Source organism: Halyomorpha halys, unplaced genomic scaffold (genome assembly GCF_000696795.3).
Source record: "Halyomorpha halys isolate HHAL.00 unplaced genomic scaffold, Hhal_1.1 Scaffold2270.1, whole genome shotgun sequence".
NCBI lineage: Eukaryota > Metazoa > Arthropoda > Insecta > Hemiptera > Pentatomidae > Halyomorpha > Halyomorpha halys.
Window position 1 is genome coordinate 2,818 of NW_027108461.1, and position 20,596 is coordinate 23,413.

At 29.8% G+C, this 20,596-nt stretch overlaps 1 protein-coding gene across 2 annotated transcripts in view; it reads left to right on the top strand.

Moving 5' to 3' along the window:
• Positions 1–304: 304 nt before the first annotated feature.
• Positions 305–20,596, top strand: part of Adcy2 (adenylate cyclase type 2 Ac76E) — a gene marked incomplete at its 5' end in the record, with an annotated part of 101,863 nt that continues 81,571 nt past the window's right edge. For both annotated transcript variants that reach the window (XM_014437094.3, XM_014437095.3), the window contains 1 exon segment: positions 305–499. In XM_014437094.3, coding sequence (XP_014292580.2) covers positions 305–499 — 195 coding nt within the window.

Below are 20,596 nucleotides of genomic sequence, written 5' to 3' on the forward strand. Positions count from 1 at the left end.
CCTGGTAAAACAAAATAACAAGGTTTTTGAAGCATGCTTTGAGACATACAGAATGCATTTTCATTCAAATTTTTACGAAAAATTGAGGGTCACAAGATTGAAAATCTTGCTCAACAATCAAAGAAACATAAATAAGAAAATTTTCAGAAGTTTCCACCACCATGATCACTTTCTAGTTTTTAGTTGACTGAACTAAAATCCACTAGTTCTATTCCGTGAAGATTTCTTTTCCGATATAATTTATACTTATAAATTATAAATCTTTCAACTTATTGAATTTCTTCTTTATCTTTGATATTTATAGGTGGGAAGCGAGCTGATATTCCTGCTGGCCGGATCAGGACTGGGACTGTACTACAGGAGAATGGCGGAGCGATGGCACCGAGCCACCCTGGCGGACACCAGGGCCTGCATAGAGTCCAGGATCCGGCTGGAGACGGAGCGGGAACAACAGGAGCAACTACTGCTCAGCGTCATACCGGCCTACATTGCAGCGGAGGTCAGTAAAGATACTTTAATTTATTTATTTATAGATGAGAATCGACAAACATTGAGGAGGCTAAGACGAAGATTTGATGCGGTGCAACTCTCCCTCATCACCCTGATTTTAGTTTAAATTAATCCTAGCTCGTTTCAGAACAGATATAGCAGTTAACATTCTGCTTCTAACGTTAATTTCAATCCTAAATTATTATGGAGTCAATATTGAAAATCCGAACAATGATTAGTTAGTCATCCTGTCAACTAAAATACATAAGTTAAGTAAAATTAAAAAAACTCACTATTTACTAACTATAGTGACATAAAAATATTGATTAACTGAATTAATTAAAACGCATCGCACATGCACTCGCCAGTTTAATAATCAAACATTTATTGGAACAAACCATTTATATATGGGTTTTCGTCATTCTTTAAAATCAACAATTATTATACATTATTTTTTCTTAAATCATAGGATTTTCAGTGCTATATAATACTTCTATATTACTACTTATGGAGTCAATAGAGGATTATATCAAAAAAGGTTCATGAAGTTCCACTCCCAGTTGCCGATAGTTAAAGGAGCAGTGACCAACAACCTGGAAAACCCAACCTCATCCCGAAGACTGAAGCCTGCTGCAGGACATTCTTTTATACATTTTTAATAAATATAAAATTAATTCATAGTCACACTACCTCTATTCGCTAATTATTATTATTCATTGTTATTATTTTTTTTCTCTCTTCCCTTTTTCAAATTAACTTGTTTCTTTTTACTTTTAGAAGGCAATTGTTTGTGTTATTTAAGTGTGCCAATATCATTATTTTTTGTTATTAATTTTATTTTCCTCTTTTATTAAGAAGCATTATTCTTATCTATTTATTTTATTATTATGATTTTTTTCTTTTAATAAGAACATTGTATATAGTTAGGGGTGTCATTTGTATGACTATACCCCCTCATAATCAACTGTTAAAAAATATATATAATATAAGTTATATCAACCAGGCCGATCTGGTATAATAATAAAGATAAAAAAAAAATAAAAAAATATAATGAAATTAAATTCTGTACCGCTACAACCCACGGAGAGTCAAGGGTGCAGTACTTTGTAAGGAAGTACTGTTACAAAACCAATGTTGTAATGAGGTGATTTGATCAGAATCATGCTCGACCTCCAGATTTTTACCCAATTAAGGGTATTTAATTTATGAGGCTGGGTGAACATAAAACAATTTTCTGCCCAGCCGGATTCGAACCCGGGTCCTTGGAGTTAGTAGCATCGTGCCTTACCACAGTGCTACCGCGCTCCTTAAAATACAATTAAATACGTTTTCAATCTGAAAAAAATATATTTTTTCCTCCTATCTCGTTAAGTTAATTATCAAGTCTTTTCGTATTATATATTATTTATTTATATTTATTATTTTCATAACTACTAAAAATGTGGGATTGTTACTCATTTGAAATAAACAATAGTAACTATGGAACGAGCCATTTTGAAAATTAGTTTTTATTATAGTTAGCTCTTTTTAATGGTACTTCCAATGCTGAACATAAAGGTTGTAACGTCTCCAGCATACACCAGCCCTAAGAAAAAAATTAAAAGCCACATGAAACTAAAGTTATAAGTTTCGTACAACTTCTCGTATTTGGACCAGGCTCTTCAAACACACATATCGTTTTGTTAGACTCGTTATTTTGGACCCTGGGGACCTTGAAATTTTTATATTTATCGAAAACTGTAAAATCGTGTTCATGAGGGAAATCGCAGTACTTCCACTTGATATATATTCCATACATAAGTAACAGTAAAAATATTGTTAACATATTACATACAAGATTTCCATTATAGCATAGTAGGACATGATATAACGAACCATGGTGCTAAAACGTTTCTTTTTTTTCTTTTTTTTACTATAACTACGCCGGACATGACGGATTATTTAATTTAATTCAGGAACACTTGAACTTATTCTTTTCTTTATGATATTCAGGATACCTTGATATTTCCTCGAAGACGTCTCTGTTACTTAAGAGTTGACCAAGTCTTGACGTCTCGACTTCTACCGATGGCGACCGTCCGGTTCCCTGCTGATTTCTTTTCGAAATTCCTCTTTCTCTATTTAGTTTCATTAGTTTCTTTTTAGTTTTTTAAAGTAGTAACATGCATACGTGGTAAACGCTAAAAATATTGTGATCGAAAGGGGGTTGATTCATCCCTAAGCCAGTTGGGTAATATTTTCTGACAAACCTCCAATAGATTTTTCTTAAATTTCTTGCCGTAATATGGGACATGCCGGAAAGTTCACGACTTTTATCTACTTCATTTATAACATCAAGCTAAATTCCTTTAATTAGCGTGTAGCAAAACTGCTGTCTGCTAGTATATACTGTAATGACTAGCCGCTATAACCATTACGATCCGGCATGATGAACCTAAAATCAAGCTGCCGCAATTTGAAATACTCCAGTTATAGCGCATATCGTTTATCGATACATGTGTATTTCTTGTAAATACTTTGATTGAACTAATTAATAATCATGTTATATGTTGTAATATTCTTAAATGTACTAGAATCAATAAATATTACAATTGAACCTTCTAATCAACAAAAAGCAATGACTCTCGATGTCGTTTAGCAGCTCAGAGAATCGATTAGGCAGAATTTGGAAGACCTCAGTGCAAATTTCTTCTCTTTAGGAGGCAATGAGTAAGGATATACATAGTGATAGTATATTTATACTCAGTATATTCTTGTACAAATTTCGGAAATGTATATTTGTCTATTATTTTACTCTACCTACTCCAGGCATATTCTCCTTCATTAACTTTGTCTTCATTTCGTAAGGATCTAAGGTTCGTACACGTCGGAGTTACATCCTCCTTTGTGACTGCAGGCTCGAGCCTTGGAGAGCGAACTTTTCATCCTTCGAGGACTTATGGCCCGTACCAGTAAGGCTCATTCATCCATCCATCCATCATCTTGTCCATTCATCTTCTCCAGTTACTTAATCTGTTTTAGCACGCATTATCGAGGCTATCTCGTATAGAGTACCTCACATGTTCAATTAGAGTCAAAACCATCTAACATCTAATACAAACACCTCAACAATTGCAATACAAATTACAAACTTCAAGGTATCTTTAAAAAAACAACAATCTCAAACTACCTATACGAACCTGCAAAAATCTGTAGTGTACTGTTTCCACTCATTCTCACTATCGTATCTATTTCTTTTAATTTTTCAATTTTATTCTGAACTAGACAATTTTCTGCCGAGGCTCTAAAAGTAGGGCATATGCATTCCAGGTAATGTTTGTCATTCCTTTAGCTTTTCCTTGAACTGATAAACGAAACGTTCCTGTATTTCGAAAAAAAAAATCATAATATTAATAACAATAAATTTTCTAATATATTTAAAATGATTTTAAAAAATCAGGTTTTCAATGTTGACTTTTGAGGAAATATTCCTTTTTTTTTTATTTAATTAAATGTTTTCAAGTGATTCTTGTGCGCACCTCACTAAATTAACAGCTGCTTATCTGAGTGATGAAGCTGTTGCGTGACCGAAACCACTTGTCTCTTCGGCCGAGCTGGACCAACATAACTCACGTGCACCAAACTTTCAAGGAGATACTCCGGTAAATATCATTCCAGTAGATACATGTAGTATATGAAGTCTTTGTGTACTTCGCATAGAACAATAATGATGGATAATAAATTAATAAGAAGCTATAAGAAAAAAACGTGACTATATGATCCTAGTTCATAACCATAACACTGACCTAACGCGATTATTCGGAGCAAACTAAGTGCTAGACATTTAATAACGGTTAATATAGTTATGAATCGGTTTTAATATGTGAGATTTACATTACATATATCACTAAGAGAAAAGCACTGGGATCTCTTTGGGCCCTGCTTTGCCTTTAACACGAGGCTGTTAAAGCTTGATATGGAGTTAAATATTGTAAAAACCTGGGAATGTGTGTCAGATGTATTTTTTCAATTTTTACCTAAATTTAATTCTCATTATCTCATATATAAATTATTTCATAATTATATAATCAGTTTTTAATAAATATATTTACAATTTTCTTTATCACATTTTTTTCTCACATTTTTGGGAGTGGGTAGCTCATTGGTAAGGCACTGTACTACGGACCCCAAGGAACCAGTGTTCGAAACCAATTTTAGGAATTTTTTGGCTGTGGTAGACAATTATTTTCTGTTTCACTGTAGCCATTAGTCAGCACTGTTGGTTGGGGAGACCTCCGGGGGCCCTCCCAGCTTCATAAAGTGGGCCCCCTTAATCAGGTAAAAATCTGGAGGTCGGGATTGATTCTGGCCTAATCACTTCCCTGAGCAACCGTTGGACTAGTAATAGTCTTTTAAAGTACTGTACCCTAACATTTCATGGGTTGTAGTGGAACTTTTTTTTAAATTACCTATAATTTTTATTAGAGTTGTTATCGTCATTCACATATTTATTTTTTTTATATCTATGAATACCTTCTTTTTTTTATTTATTTAATGTAATTTACAACTGTACAAAATAATAGAATAAGTAAATATGTTGTATGTTTCATATACATTTGAAAATCTTGGGAAGGAACCATCCATCAGTGGTACTTCAAACATTAATTTAAATTAGAAGGTCTCGTGGCCATCTTCTTTTCAGACGCCTCGGAGGATTATCAGGGATTGTTAAGGATGAAAGATTAAAAATTAATGGGTTAGGATGGTTAAGGAGTTTGGAATGAAAAGACGCATATCTGTTTTAGGCCAATTCTACAACGAATGTGATGTTAAGGTCTTTGTGAATGAGTTTATTTGTAACGTAATAAGGAGGATCAAGAATTTTACGTCGGATTTTGGATTGTAAGGATTGGATGCGGGAGGAATTTGATGGTTTGGTGGAGCCCCAGAGCTCAATTCCATATGTCCAAATTGGTCTGATTATCTTAGTGTATACTAATGTCTTGTAGTGAATGGGAAGTTTAGAGCGTTTGTCAAGTAAGTGTTTACTAAAAACAATAAGTACAACATGAATATAAAATAGGTCCTGTCATAGTATATCCCTTACAAAATAAAATTAAAATTATGTAATGTATATCTAATTATAAATATAAAATAGGGAAGGATGTGTTTGCAAGATATAAAAGAGGTCTTTCACTCATTCCTTGCATTGTGGCTGAAGCTTGTGGCTTGATCTCCGCCGAGAATCGCTACTCCTCATACTCGTTTAGCTCCAAATGAAAATTACAGAGAGTAATTAATCTAAGCTGACAAAGATATTAGTCAACGTCAGCACCGTTTGAACATAAAGCTATACAGGTTGTATTATTTCTCCTTTATGATTGATTTACATTCAGGATTAGTCGTTAAAATCTATAATTATAGTATAAATAATTGATAAACCTATAACGATATGATTATAGAACATTAGGTATATTTGTCCTTAAAAAGGTTCTATTTTAAATGGATTTTTTGTTCTTAAATTTAATAAGTCTATGTAATATGAGATTGATTATATAGCCCTATAACCAAGTTCAGCATTCTTAATTTAATTCTTTATAGTATATAATTTATATAATAATTTTACAATATTATACTATTTCAATATCAAGAAAAATAAATACAATAGAAAAATTATTACTTATTTTCCTAAATTTAAATGAGGATTATTTATCTATTTATTCTGTAAAAAACATTCAATATGGTCCGACCAGTTGGCTACGCTATATTTTTACAATTTGATCAATAACTTCTACTACTTAAGTTTAATGAAGTTTACAACAAAAATAAAATTAATATAATTTTATGCAAAATATTCCTCTAATCAGCTCTTCATCTGGTTCTTAAGAGTAACAAAGTTTTAGAAAGACAAGTGTCTTTAATTCGTTCAAACATTTATGATAATGACTAAGTCTTTTGCCTAATTATTGTATTTTGTCAGTATTCTTTGAAAATTACTTTTCATTTTTCAAACATATATTTGAATCATTACGCGATAATGATTACTTTTGCGTATACTTATATGCGTGGAGGCTATATAATTTTTAAGCTAGATAAGAACAATATGAATTGATCTCAAGTGATACAATTAAGAATTTAATTAACAACTACTAAAATGAGAATAAAGTAAAAATAAAATAATAATTATTAAAAAAAATTAAATACAAAATGATAATAAAAATAATTTAAAGGATTTATGAAGTGAATAATAAAGCAGCAAATTTACAATTAGTGAATTAATATAAGAATGAAAATAAATGATATAGAATGTGATAAAAATAAGGATCCTATAGTATCTATTACTAAGCACACACATACATTACTAATTCAAATTGTAATATAATAAATACATTTTGTGGAGTTAAGAAAAAATAAAGGCAGATATGGTCATTAGGTGAATCAAAATCAATTATAGGAAATCATAGAAGTATGAAGGCACCCAATTAATTTTTTTTTTGGTTGATTTATTAATTAGTTATTCATCGCTTCTGGTAAGCGATTTAACAGATATGGTACGATATAGTTTAATATACGTTTACCAAATTTATTGTTATAGGATAGTTCAATAAATTAAATTTTGTTTCTAAAATTTTCTAGATATTTGATATTGGTTCCGCCTAGTTAGTTAAGTAAATTAATTTTTATATAGATGTGTTTCATTGGTATTTTATTAGTGATATTGTTAAAAAATGAATTTTTTTAAAAATAACATATTTTTACTTCACAGATTTTTTATTACATCGCAGTTTTATGTTATTGGGCAGTATAAGAAATTTCGATAATAAGAAACTCCCGCCCCGGACGGTAGACAAAAAGCTAATTTTCTCGAAAGGGAAGGCGTTTTTGTTCTCAACGAGGAGCCATCAGTCGTAAATTGCCCAAGACCACATAGCTCCTCAAACTGGTCGCTGGCTTAAAAAATTATATCCCACCTCTCATTGAATTCTTTTATACAATAGAATTTTTCTCTAACAAAAGGACACCTAAAAACTACCAAAAGGATATGGAAAAAGTCAGACGGACAACAATAAATAAATAAATAAGGAAGAAGTAAATAAAATTAAAAATGTAGAGTTGATCAAAGAAAGTATTAAATATAACAAAAATATTTTAGAACTATTTAATAAACGGCGTTCTTTTGCTACACCTTTTAACGTTTGCCAAACAATAGTGTGAATGGGTTATTTGGATTGGCCTGAATTCGCGACTCGTATGGTTACAATTTTTACCCAGATATCAAAGGGTGCTTGTGGTGCATCCACATGTTTGTTTTCAGTTTGCATTGTTTTTGAACTGCCAATAGATGAATATTTGTACCCTTAGTATTTTAATTAATTAAATAATTTTCCCAATTTTTGGATTCAATAATTATTTCATGTTTCAGATTGAGTATTTTAAAATTCTATAGATTTAGTGTAAATACATTGTTTCGTCTCTTGTTAATTAAATGTAGCAATTTATTTTTGATATAGTTTATAATTATTATAATAGTAGGTAGGCTATAAGGAACCGATAGAAATGTGTAAGAAAATTACATAAATATATAATAAATTCTATTTCTAGAACCTCCATACGCCATAGAAACACTGCTAGAAAAATATATAAATAACTGCTAAAACTAATATAAGCATTCCCAGGGATTTCTGGGATTGTAATACAAGTACTGATCACTACTTGACTAAGGGAAGGTTTGTGTAGAAAGAGGAAAATTATTAAGTATTAAATAATTGTTAATTATATAATAATCCTATATTTAACAAACATAAGTCATTTCATTTTATTTCAGGATAAGCAGAACTTCGTCTTTGAGCCCATGTTAACTGATATTGGGAATACATCGTCATTTTGGCTTAAACGTCCCGTGGCTGATCTAGTAATTGTATTGAGTTTTTATAAAATAATCCCAAAATATATTATTCTTCTAATAAAAATATTTTACATAAATATTGAGTTAGGATATTCTGTAAATCATCGAATATCAAGTCTTACAACACTTGATGCAATGAATTGATAACATCGAAGAACCTGTCCCAATAATGTGCCTTAATTCACAATAACTGATATAATTTTCAGAGTATCGCAAAGAGGTTTACTTTACTTAATTTGTCAGACAAGTTGGCCTTGGAATAACTTAATTTTTTTTTTAATACCTAAAATTCTTTATAATGAAATTGGCAATATCAGAAAACGAGATTTCGTAGATTTGACATATCGGTCTCACTCCTGGATAAAACAGTTTTGTTAATGTTTTTAAATTTTATTGCTAATAGATTTACAAAAGAGAAAAAAGGTTATTTTAAATATGGTCATGTAACCATTTTAAAATCATAATTAGAAAATGTTTTGGGACCTTAGTACTGGGCTATAACCAGCTTAGGCAATTATATAAGGTTTTAACTAGTAATTAGCAATAGCAATTAAACAAAATTCCAATTAGTTATTGTAGTTAAATAACATTGTACTAATTGCGAAATCAGTTATGATTTAACTAATGATTGTGATTGCTAACCACAATTAATATCTATATCCTTCATCAGGTAGTTTATTACAAGTTATATTATTAGTTAAAATTACTTGGAAATGTAAATTTATTGTTATAGATTAAAATTATAATACTTGTAACAATAGCTGAAATTACTTTTTATATAACAATAGTAATTCTTACAGAACTTGGTAGTATGAAACTCCTCAAAATTTATATAAATTCGTAACAATAACTACTTTCTAGGATTGCTCTGGCAAAAACGTTGTAAATTAGAGGATTGTAGGCACTGTCCATTAACAGTAATTATGTGTTAAAAATTTTTGGAGGAAAACAATGAAGTTATGTTCTTCTAATGAAGTGTTTTTTTTTTTTTTACTTTCATCCTAGCGATGTAAGTAAATACCAATCTCCACTAGATGTTTCTCTTTTATTTTATTTCGGGACCAGCGTTCATTGATTAAACTTGCAACTAGATCCAATCCGCATTGTCGGGGGATTAGATTCACGGCAACTTGAACTCCCATCCATCAGGACGAGACAAATGCTATTTCCTTTTGATCTAACCGTGGAAGGGCGAGAGTAAGGTAAAGTAAAGCTACTGTTACACTCGTAAGAGTCATCAAGTTTATTAAATTTGTTTAAGCTACCGTTTATTTTAACTCAGCAACTTTCTGAAGTTTTTCTCATTGGGTATTTTTTATTAGTTTTCAAGCTCAATATGTTTTCTACATTTTAGGAAATTATGAGCTTATATTACTTTCAACTTTCATTTTCCTATTACGTTTTAGCCTCATCTAAAGGTTAGTTGGAGCAATATAAAGTTCTTTAAAAATGGCTTTTATAAAAATAATTAAAGTCTTTGCTTACTAAAAAATATATCAAACTCATAGTGACTTTTACCGTAATAATTTCCGTATCACGAAGTTTATTTTTTTAATTTTAATGGTTTTGTTCTTCATCATTGAATCTTTAAAGACTTATCTTACAAGACCTTAATTGAATTCAGACAGTAGTCAGATTACCTAATGTTTCATTCTAATTATTGATCGTGAAAATGATGCCGTTAATAATAACTACTATTAATTAAGGTCTATTAAATAATTTAAAAAAATATCTCTCAATGAAAAAAATGTAAGATAGTTCTAAGAGATGAAAAAAATAATAATAGTCAATCTAATAATAGATTGATCCCTTTAGAATAATATACAGGCGTCAAAATTAGAGCTTTTAGAGCCTTACAGTAAAATAAAAAATAAAAATGAAATTATAAAACGTCATAAAATATAATGAAAATAATAAATTTGAAAAGATAGAAATGAACAACAATAATTAACAGAATATAATAATATTAGAACAAATAAAATAAAACCATGTGTCATATCATAAAACATAAGGTGACTAACTTATGAAAATTAATAGAAAGAAAAATAAATGATACCTACATTTCTCCTTAAACACACTAGTGTTCTTTTAGTTAAGCTGACCACTACGAATATTGAAAAATGGTGAAGTAGTCGTGAGCCTACCGCACCCGAACCGAACTCATGACTCTCTAGACTAATTTACCTCCCTTATGTTAACATTTAACATTTAGATGGGGGTAGTTTTCTGCGTGCGAACACGGAACGGAATGTCCTTGCTAGGAGACGTAAAGTGTTTTGGAAGGGACGCAACAACTACTCCATGTTTCAATGCTGATAGCTGCCAACATTATAAACAACCAACTAATTTTTTAAGTGAATACGCAAACATATTACTTATGTATAACACCACAGGCATATACCACCGTTATATAGCTGTAAACACTGAGGACTGGAGCGTAAAAACAAATATTTCTAGGAATCAAGTAGCTGTATTTTACGTAAGGTTTCATGGGCACTTCCGTCTCTTCTAGGATGATTAAAGAGATTAGTACTTTTAGATAGTGATAGGGTCAGAGGGTTAGGATGTTGTGAAACATTTTTATAAATTTCTAAAATTTTCCAAAAAAAAATGTAATATTTTGTTGATGGTATATGGTTCTGTTTGTAATATAACTATGCATACGAGAATATGTTTGTGTTCAAATTTTGAATCCAAAGTATTTGATATTGACGAATAGCAAAGAAGGTGAAAAAATGGAATTTTATTTAACTTTCCAAATATAACATGCTTACCAGTTAGATTAGAAATGTGATAGGACCATTAAATTTTTTTTGTTTATTTTTAATATATATTTTTTTAAAATTAATTACCAATAAGGTCAAGGAGAGTTGAAAAAGAAAATCTAAAAAAAAAAAAAGTGTATGATAATAAATAATAATGTTCAAGGCTGCGTTTCTACGGTCATATGGTCAGTATGGACCCGAGCAGAATTAAAAGGGAGATCTTTGGGCAAATATGGAGATAAAAAGGGGACGCGAGGTACATTAAGCAGATAAAGAAAGAAACGGGGAAATTAGGAGGCTGCCTCAATTGAGATGAATATAGGAAACAATTAAGGAAGATAAAGATCCTTGTGGATGCCAAAGAGATGGAAAGGGGGAGAGCATGGAGCGGGGAAGAATGAAGAGTGCAGTCGGAAAGATGAAGAAGAGATGGGAAGAAAGGAAAGGAGGGGAATATATGGGGAAAGTTGGGAAAAATGATAAACGCGTGGTCTAAAAGGACGTTTCGTGTCTAAAAAAATAAAAAAAATGGTCAATATATTATGTTCAATATGCAGTTGTATTAATAATAGTCAACATTTTTGGTAGAGGTTATTTTTATATTTAAAAAAATTCAATGCATTAAAAAAAAATTAAATTAGATAAAACATTAAATTTAACACGTGTACGAGATAGTATATTAATAATATATAAATATATATAATTTAATAAACCAATTACATATTAATAAATAAATTGATAATACTCAAATTGAATCTGAATGTGTTTCTCATATTACATTTTTATTTCTATTTGTACATATAACACCATATTACATTTTTTTATTTATCACTGGACTAGATTTGTTCCCATTAGAAACGGACCAGAAATGCTTCCAATATAGTTTCATATCAAACTTACTGAATGTTCCACAATACCTAAACATTTTGTCGGCTGTAATATGCGTTCTGTGTGGGTGGTGACCGCATGACCTAAACCTGCCACAAAGGTTAAGTGTCCATTGAGTTCCACACACAATTCTGTGAGTGTCAAAATGATTGACATATAGCAAAACTTGGACATGTTTATTAATTTGGAAACTACAGCACCGACCTGTAAGCCATGCAAGAGCGGGATTTCCTATTTGAAATTATTTTATGTTTTTAAATATTACAAAAGAAGAATTTTAAAAAGTTAAATCAGAACTGATTTTTAATTTATTTATTCAATGTAATTTACATCTTTGCAAAATAATAAATACAATAAGTAAATATGTGGAATGTATCATTTACACTAGAAAATCTTTGGAAGGAACTATCCATTGGTGGTACTTCAAGCATTAATTTAAATTAGAAGGTCCCGTGCCCATCTTCTTTTCAGACGCCTCGGAGGATTATCAGTAATTGTTAAAGATGAGAGATTAAGAACTAATGGGTTAGAATTGATAAGGGTTTTGGAATGAAAAGACACACAACTGTTTTGGGCCAAATCTGCAACGAATGGGATGTAAGGTCTTTGTGGTTGAGTTTATTTGTAACGTAATAAGGAGCATCAAGAATTTTAAGTCGGATTTTGGATTGTAAGGATTGGATGTGGAAGGAATTTGATGGTTTGGTAGAGCCCCAGAGCTTAATTCCATATGTCCAAATTGGTCTGATTATCGTAGTGTATAATAATTGTTTGTAGTGAATGGGAAGTTTTGAGCGTTTGTCAAGTAGGTGTTGAAGCAATCGAAGTCTATGGGCAGTTTCTTGTCGTTTCAGTCTTGTGTGTGGATAAATCATAACTTTTAAAAAAGTTCTTATAAATTGATATAACTTCGTTCCAAAAATGCTACTTCAGAAACTACATCTCCCTAACACTTTAAAATAATACATGATACAGAAGTCATTCACACAGCGCATTCCTGGAGTAAGTGTTTTATATCCGAGAAATTAATTTGACGTTTGTGTGCTAAAGTGCTAAATATGGTCGATAATTCGACTTTGATACTGCCTTACGTCGCTAAAATTTGTTCTTAGCAAAAAAATAAAATAAACGGAGAAAGTTATTATGAAGTTTTGTCTGAGGTTACTATTATAAAAACAGATACTAGAGGCATTTTCAATGAACTTCATTTCAGGGCTCTGATATTTAATTCGTGTATGCAGGATTAAATGTTTTTGTCATTTTTTAACTAAAATTTGTACATTCGTATTCTAATAATATTCATAACGACAAAGTTGTTTCGGGTAGTGCTGCAATTTCACCTGTGACCTTTATAAAAGCAAGTAGATATTTGTATAAGTAAGAATGTCTCTTGAATAAGTACTATGAAAAGAAGTTGGGCGGAAAAGCTAAATTGTTAATATTCTCCTACGAGATTGCACAGACCCAGAAAATTGTCTTTTCCCTCCCTTTGAGATTATATAACGTCCTGAATTTTCTCTCACATTAATAATCCAACAAAGATTATATTTTTTATAAAATCCTAGATTCTTTAATTATCCTTAACTTTACAGAAAACAGAATTCGGTTAAAATATTCAAAATTTTAAATATTGGTAATTTAAAGTTAGTATTTATATTTGATAAAATTTAATTTATTGACATCTACTTTTTCACCTAAAATATTTTTTTTTACTTTAACGACAAAAAAATTAAATATCTTACCGTAAAATATGTAAGACATTTAAATTTTTTTTTATTATATTAATGATCATTTTAATCAAAACACATAAAAAGAGTACAGTAAGTGTACCTTAGGGAAGCCCGGGGGCGTCTACCCTGGTACGGCACCCACCACTAGTTGGAAAAAAATAAAATGACAAAACTTTATCTCTAACAAATTAGTTTTAGCTTATTAATAAATGAACTGAAATAAAAACTTATTGAATGAAATATAAATAATAAATATAATATAATTAAAACATAAACTAATATAGAACAGTCAAAATTAATAAAACAAATATAAATCTCTTAAATTCAAGTACCTTGTTTTACATTTTATGTTTTTTTTTTTTTATGGGGGCACCAAATGTCTAATGAGTAGGTGAAACTGAAACAATCAGTTTTAAACTTAACCAAACTTTTAAAAACATTTGTGATTTAAACTAGTTGGCATTATGTCCAATAAAAATGTTATTGCCTGTTGAGTTTTCCAAAAAAATTTTTTACACCAGTTCGGATTACCGTGATAACAATATCTCTTTAATTTTGTTAATTTGAAAAAACAATTTCTAATTCTTAAAAGTAATAAACTATGGATGAAAATGAAATATTAAAGAATTTGATAATTATTGTTTTTAATAAACGAATCTGTAAGGTTTTAAGTTGTAGTCTAACTTATGGTCCATTTATTCATTATTCATTATTCATTATTATTATTGGTTTCATCCATTCTAAGAACTTCGAGACATAAATATTTCAAAGATCAACTTAAATGTCCATTTATATTAAAAGCTCTAAAACTGCTACAGGTAAATTTGAGAAAATAAAAAAGGAGAGAATAAATAGTTATTCAAATACTAATACAAAGCTATTCATTTTATTTTTATGAAATTTAATCAACACAATTTATTAAAATTATATTGCATGATTTCACAGATATAGATATGTTTTCCTCAACATTTTGTCCAATATAACTATTTAAAAAAAAATAAATAAAAAAATAACGTATATATATATATATATCAAAAAAGATTGGATATTTACCAATTTTAGTATTAAAATTTTTCAGATATTCCATCACTTTTGCCTTTAACAGAAAACATATGAGCTATATGTAAAACCGAAGAGAAAGGTACACGAAAAAACAAATTTTCATTTTTAATAATTCATAAAGTTTTTAGCCCCTTGCCAAACAACCACTCATTAGCATTGCAAATGTGATGACGGTAGGAAACGGAAGTAGCCTTCAATTAACTACTGCTAGATGGGATAAGATAATTAAAAAATATATTTGTTTACTTTTTTTAATGTTGTTTATTATTTATTAATTTTATTCATAAATTACTCATGAAGAATTAAACAAAATAAAATAAACCGTTATAATTTTACAATTTTTTTTAATAAGTATTTTTTTATTTACTTTTTATTATAATAATAAAATTCTGATAGAAGTGATGGAAGAAGAAATATCGATATAATATTCTCCTAGCTCTGACTTATTAATTCGAAATTTATTTTATTGGTATTATTTTTCTTTATGACTAGTCAATTCTTACTAACCCCACACACATTTATTGTATGCTATTTATATTACTGTTTGTTAATTATGTTTATTATTAATGATTAATAAATTATGAAATAAAACTAATAAATAAAAAAAGCTGACATATAAAGCGAAAAACAGCAAATATTTTTAAATTTGAAGTTTCTACGAAATCGACATGATATAGTGCAAATTAATTTATCAGTTTCAATTTGCAATTTAAAAATCAACAATAACGTACATTATAATTATATATATTGTCCTAATATGATTAAATGATACATCATCATTAATCCAAAGCAAATATCATGATCAGTAAACCAGCCAGCTGCCCAACATCAAGTTAATGCTGTAAGCATTCAATTAACTAACTAAGCTTATCTATAAAGCGGATTTGGACACTTCATCTATCATCCCAAGTCATCCATGAACTCAGCTTTATACATTTATATTGTACTGAGTGAAGTATTGAAGTTTCTCGTGTCTGCAAAAGAAAATCTCATCAACTACGAACATAAAGCCCATCTTCAAAAGCCGACTAAGGCAAGTTCCTCTTGTAACTTAATATTACATTTAACGTTTCTTGTTTCCAAATCGCAGACATTTAGGGGTCTTAGTTTACAGTCTCTTGGGAAATAACATTCAACAGTGTCTTTTAATTAGTGATCTGTAAAATAAATGAAATCGAAACGTACAGGTTTTGGGGAAAGTCCTTAGCCTACATAATTTTTGGACTTGTTCCTATTAGTTAAGTTTCACTACATAATCATATAATGTAAATATATAAAAATAATTACACAAAAACCATTGGTTAAATTTAACATGATAGAAATATGATTGTTTTATAGAGTTGAACAGGTATTTTGATTAGTTCTTTTTTTTTTTTTTTTTTTTTTTTATTGATAGATATTACAATTGTAGGCAATAGGTAACAGTGATGAATGATCACATTCACTTTTAAAATATATACAAACAAAGGATAAAGAAAATGATCATAATCAAACTATGTGTATGAAAAATAAAAATAATATAATCTCTAGTCACATATACACTCAATGTCACATATACAATATTTACACAAAGGACCTGAGGATCCCTGAGCTCACTCTTTCCCCCACGTGTGGTAGTGAGCCAGTGGAGGCTGAGCAAGTGCGATAAAGTTTGGTTATTTCTAAAATATTATTATATTATATTTCTTATAGTAATATTCATTTGTAAGGTATAAAAATAATGCTATTACTATGCTCTAAATTTTATTTTATTGATTTTACCCATTCAATATTATTTGGTTTTGATAAATGATCTATAATATGAACGAGAGCAAAAATAATCTACACCTCAGAGGTATAGGGAGCAATATACATTATCGATCAATTGAGAAATATAAAATATTTTTATTCAACACATTCTGCTTTGCATAGTGATATTAGAGATAATTACACTGCATATCAAAACATTAGGGATACCATTTCTGTTTTCAGGAAACTCTAAAGAGCATAGTCAATTCTTAATTAAAAAATTAAATAAATACAATTTCTTCGTCGATTTAAGTTATTAATTATTATTTTACATAATAATTATTATGTACTAAACATCACATATAATTCAACACCTTTAGGAATAAAGACTATGGAATTGAGTTAATTTTTAATTGGAGAAATGAAGAAAAAGTAGGGCCGTCCGTAGTTCAGGGGTTAAAACACAGTCTTACCATTTTGATGTCTATTGGCAGTGCCGGTTCGAATCCGGCCAGGGGCCTTGATTTTTGTCATTGAGTGGTGGTCCCACAAAATGAAAAACTATGACCCCAACCATGGTTAGGCAGTAGAGGACTCCAATGGGAATCTTAACCGAAAAAAAGGTGTGTAATGGTTCGTTTGTGTATGAGTGTTCATTTGTGTATTTGTGTTCATTGTGTAATGGTTATGGTGTGTAAATTTCATTTCACCAATTGAAGGTTAATTTTATTTGTTTACTCCATCCAGTAATTCTAAACTTATATTATTTTATGTACTTTTCGTATAGTAAAATATTAAATCAGTCTCGTTAATTAATTCCTAAATGTATCGAATTTTCTCAAAAAAAAAAGATATGGTCTTATACTTATATACCAGAACATTTATTATGGGAATTATGGGGAAGAATATTTCTCGTTACAACATTTTAGTATTTTTCGTTTAAATAAGTATGACTGAAGTATAACAGTTAACTAAGATAACTATTTTTTTCAATATTGAATTGTTATTAAATCAATATTTAAAATAGTAGGTATGATTCTGGTCATCCTGTCAACTAAATATTATATTTAGTATATAATTATATTTAATAATAATTTCAACATGACAACAGTATCAGACTTAACGGAAAAACTGCGCATGCGTCCGCCAATGAGCCCATGTTAGAATAGATTTATTTACGCGATTTTCGTCATTCCCCAAGTATCTTCTTCGACTTTCTATATTAAATCTATTTTTTCTAAAATCTTTGCCATTTCAACGATATATAATACATATATTTATTGCTAATGTTACTTCTTAAAATGTGTTTTAAGCCAGTAAAAAATATTATTTCTCTTATATGCTCAAGTTATTGCCAAATCTTTTTATATTTTATATACTCATCCGTTTTTCTCTACTAATAAAAATTTTAAATGGTTAACTATTTCAAATAAACAAAATTAAAGATACTTAAGCAGTATTTAAAAAAAAATCGTCATTTAAGCCCTGTCAGAATTTTTCAATGAGGATAGTGCCTAGCTGATATCAAAGAGCATTTAATTAATATGCCATTGATTGACATTGATATCCCCAGTTTAATTAAAATAAAAAAAATATTAAAAATCGATTCTATAAAGTGGCACTTCCAGGCGGTCAATATTAAAACATTACTATCACCTCTACAGTCATACACATTCTCTCCATTCTATACACCTTCCTCGAAACCTTGTATTTCCGTCAAAACTCAAATTTTAATTCGTTTTTTATTCGGAGGAAAACATCTGTTCAAACTGCTTTCCTGTAAAGTTAGGGAAATGTGATTTTATATGCTATATCCTCAATATTCTTTACTTTGTCACAAATAAAATCATACATAAAGACCTTAATGTCACATATGTAACCGATCTAGCCCAAACCAGATATCATTCCTTCCATTACAAATTCCCTAACCACCCAAACCCGCTAGTTTCTAACATTGCTTTCTCTTCCATTCCTGTCAATCCTCCGAGGCGTCTGAAAAGAAGATGGCCTCGAGACCTGCTGATGTAAAGCGTCATTAGAGTGCTACCAATGGGTAGTTTCTCTACAAACCTGTAACACTCACAATTTAACTGAGATCAAATTTACTAAATGTATTATAATGTACCGTTGTAAATAGCAATAAATAAAATGTACTATATCTCATCCTGGTATATGTATGTTCTGTCATATACACAGTCAAATTAGAGGTCAAATATGATAAATAATACATATTATTATAGAGGCCGTTTATAGCCGTGGACGTTAAGACGTCAGCCTGGAGTCTGTAGTGGCACCTGTTCAAATCCGATCTGGGAGGTGGTTGACGTTTATATCGTGATTGAAAACTTGACTCTCCTACTCTAGTTAAAATAGATTAGTCACCTGTGGCATAATCACCAATATGTCAGAAATGAAGTATTGACCGGGATAAAAAAAAACATATATAATCCACACATATATATTCTTCTTTTTTTTACAAAACGAAATTTTTTTTAATGTCGACTATATTTGGTGTGCATTTACATAATAATTTGGATGGCTATACTACATAGTGGTGCTATCTACATGAAATCTAACTTTACGAAAAATAAATTTAAAGATTGTCTCTTTTAGGAAAATTACAACTTTTTAATCAATTTTCTATACAACCTTTCATTGAATTTTTCGTAAAGTTAATCCATGCCCTGTGAAGTAATCCATCGATATGTCAGAACTAGCGAAATATTTAGATGTACAGTCAATTTCAATATCTGAAATTCTTGTTCTCATATATTTTTATTTTTATGAAAATGAATGCATTGTTCCTAAATCAATTGTTCTTTATATATATATATTACTTGTTCAGTATCAACCCCAAATTTAATTCTAATAATGGAATTTAGCATGGGAATGTGTAAGATAATCAGGAATTATCATTGTAAGTACCACCAATTGTTGTAAACATCCAAATGAACTAAAGACAATGAGACTTGCCCCTCGTCCACGAAGAGACAAAGGCACGAGTCATGACAGAACCACAGGATCAGACCGACCACAGCCAATCAGAAGCTAACAGCTAATCCTGACGTCATTGCCTGGTCCCCGTAGATAAACACGGCACAAAGCCTGGCCCTCTCTCTCTTTTATAACTCTTATTAAAGCACTTTTTCTTTGTACATTTTAATTTTCAATTTTATTTCGAGATGGGCGGTGGGCTTCGGCTCGACAAAAACGGGTTTACCAACCGGCCTGAACCGTTTGATGTAGTTAGCTTTATTAAATGAGCTGTTCCAGCTCTTTCATTCCGCTACTTTGTGTTGGTTTCACTCACAGATTTCTACTGGTTATTCTTTTTTTTTTTCTAAGCCATAGTTTTGTTTGACCATGCATCTGTCATTTACAACCATCCATTGTCAGAGAGAGCAATTCGTACTCAGTTATTTAATGAATGAAACTGATCTTTACATCATAAATTGTAGCAAATACAATTAAACAGCAAATTTCTGAGAAAAATTAATAGAAAAAATAAAAAAATCATATCATTTCTAACGAATAAACAGCAAAGCTTAGAATTTATCTTGTATGAAGATTTTTTTTTATATAACTGGAAGATTCCTAAAACAAAGCCCCATGCCTCTCAAATTCCATCAATTAACCAACAAGTCGAACATATTGGGAATTTGATCATTATCAAGACGCATAAGAAAGTTATTTTTAGAATCTTCAAATTATATTTTGAATATAATATTTGACTTTTTTTAATCGTTATTTTTTAAACATAATCATAATGAAATTATGGTTTTTTCCGACTTACGTTTTTGATGATATTTAATGCATTAGGGATGTGATATTTATGTGACTAATAATTTAAAATATGTGTTGGATTCGGCTTAAATATGTAAAAGACAGTGAGATATTTAAATTAAATTAGTCCAAAATTTGGTAAATACAACTAAAAAAAGCCTGGATATAAATTTTTTTTTTTAATAATAATATTAGAAGCATATCTTTTTTAGTATCTCTTTATTCTAAATACCATATTGAAATGAAATGAAATAAAAAAATAACTT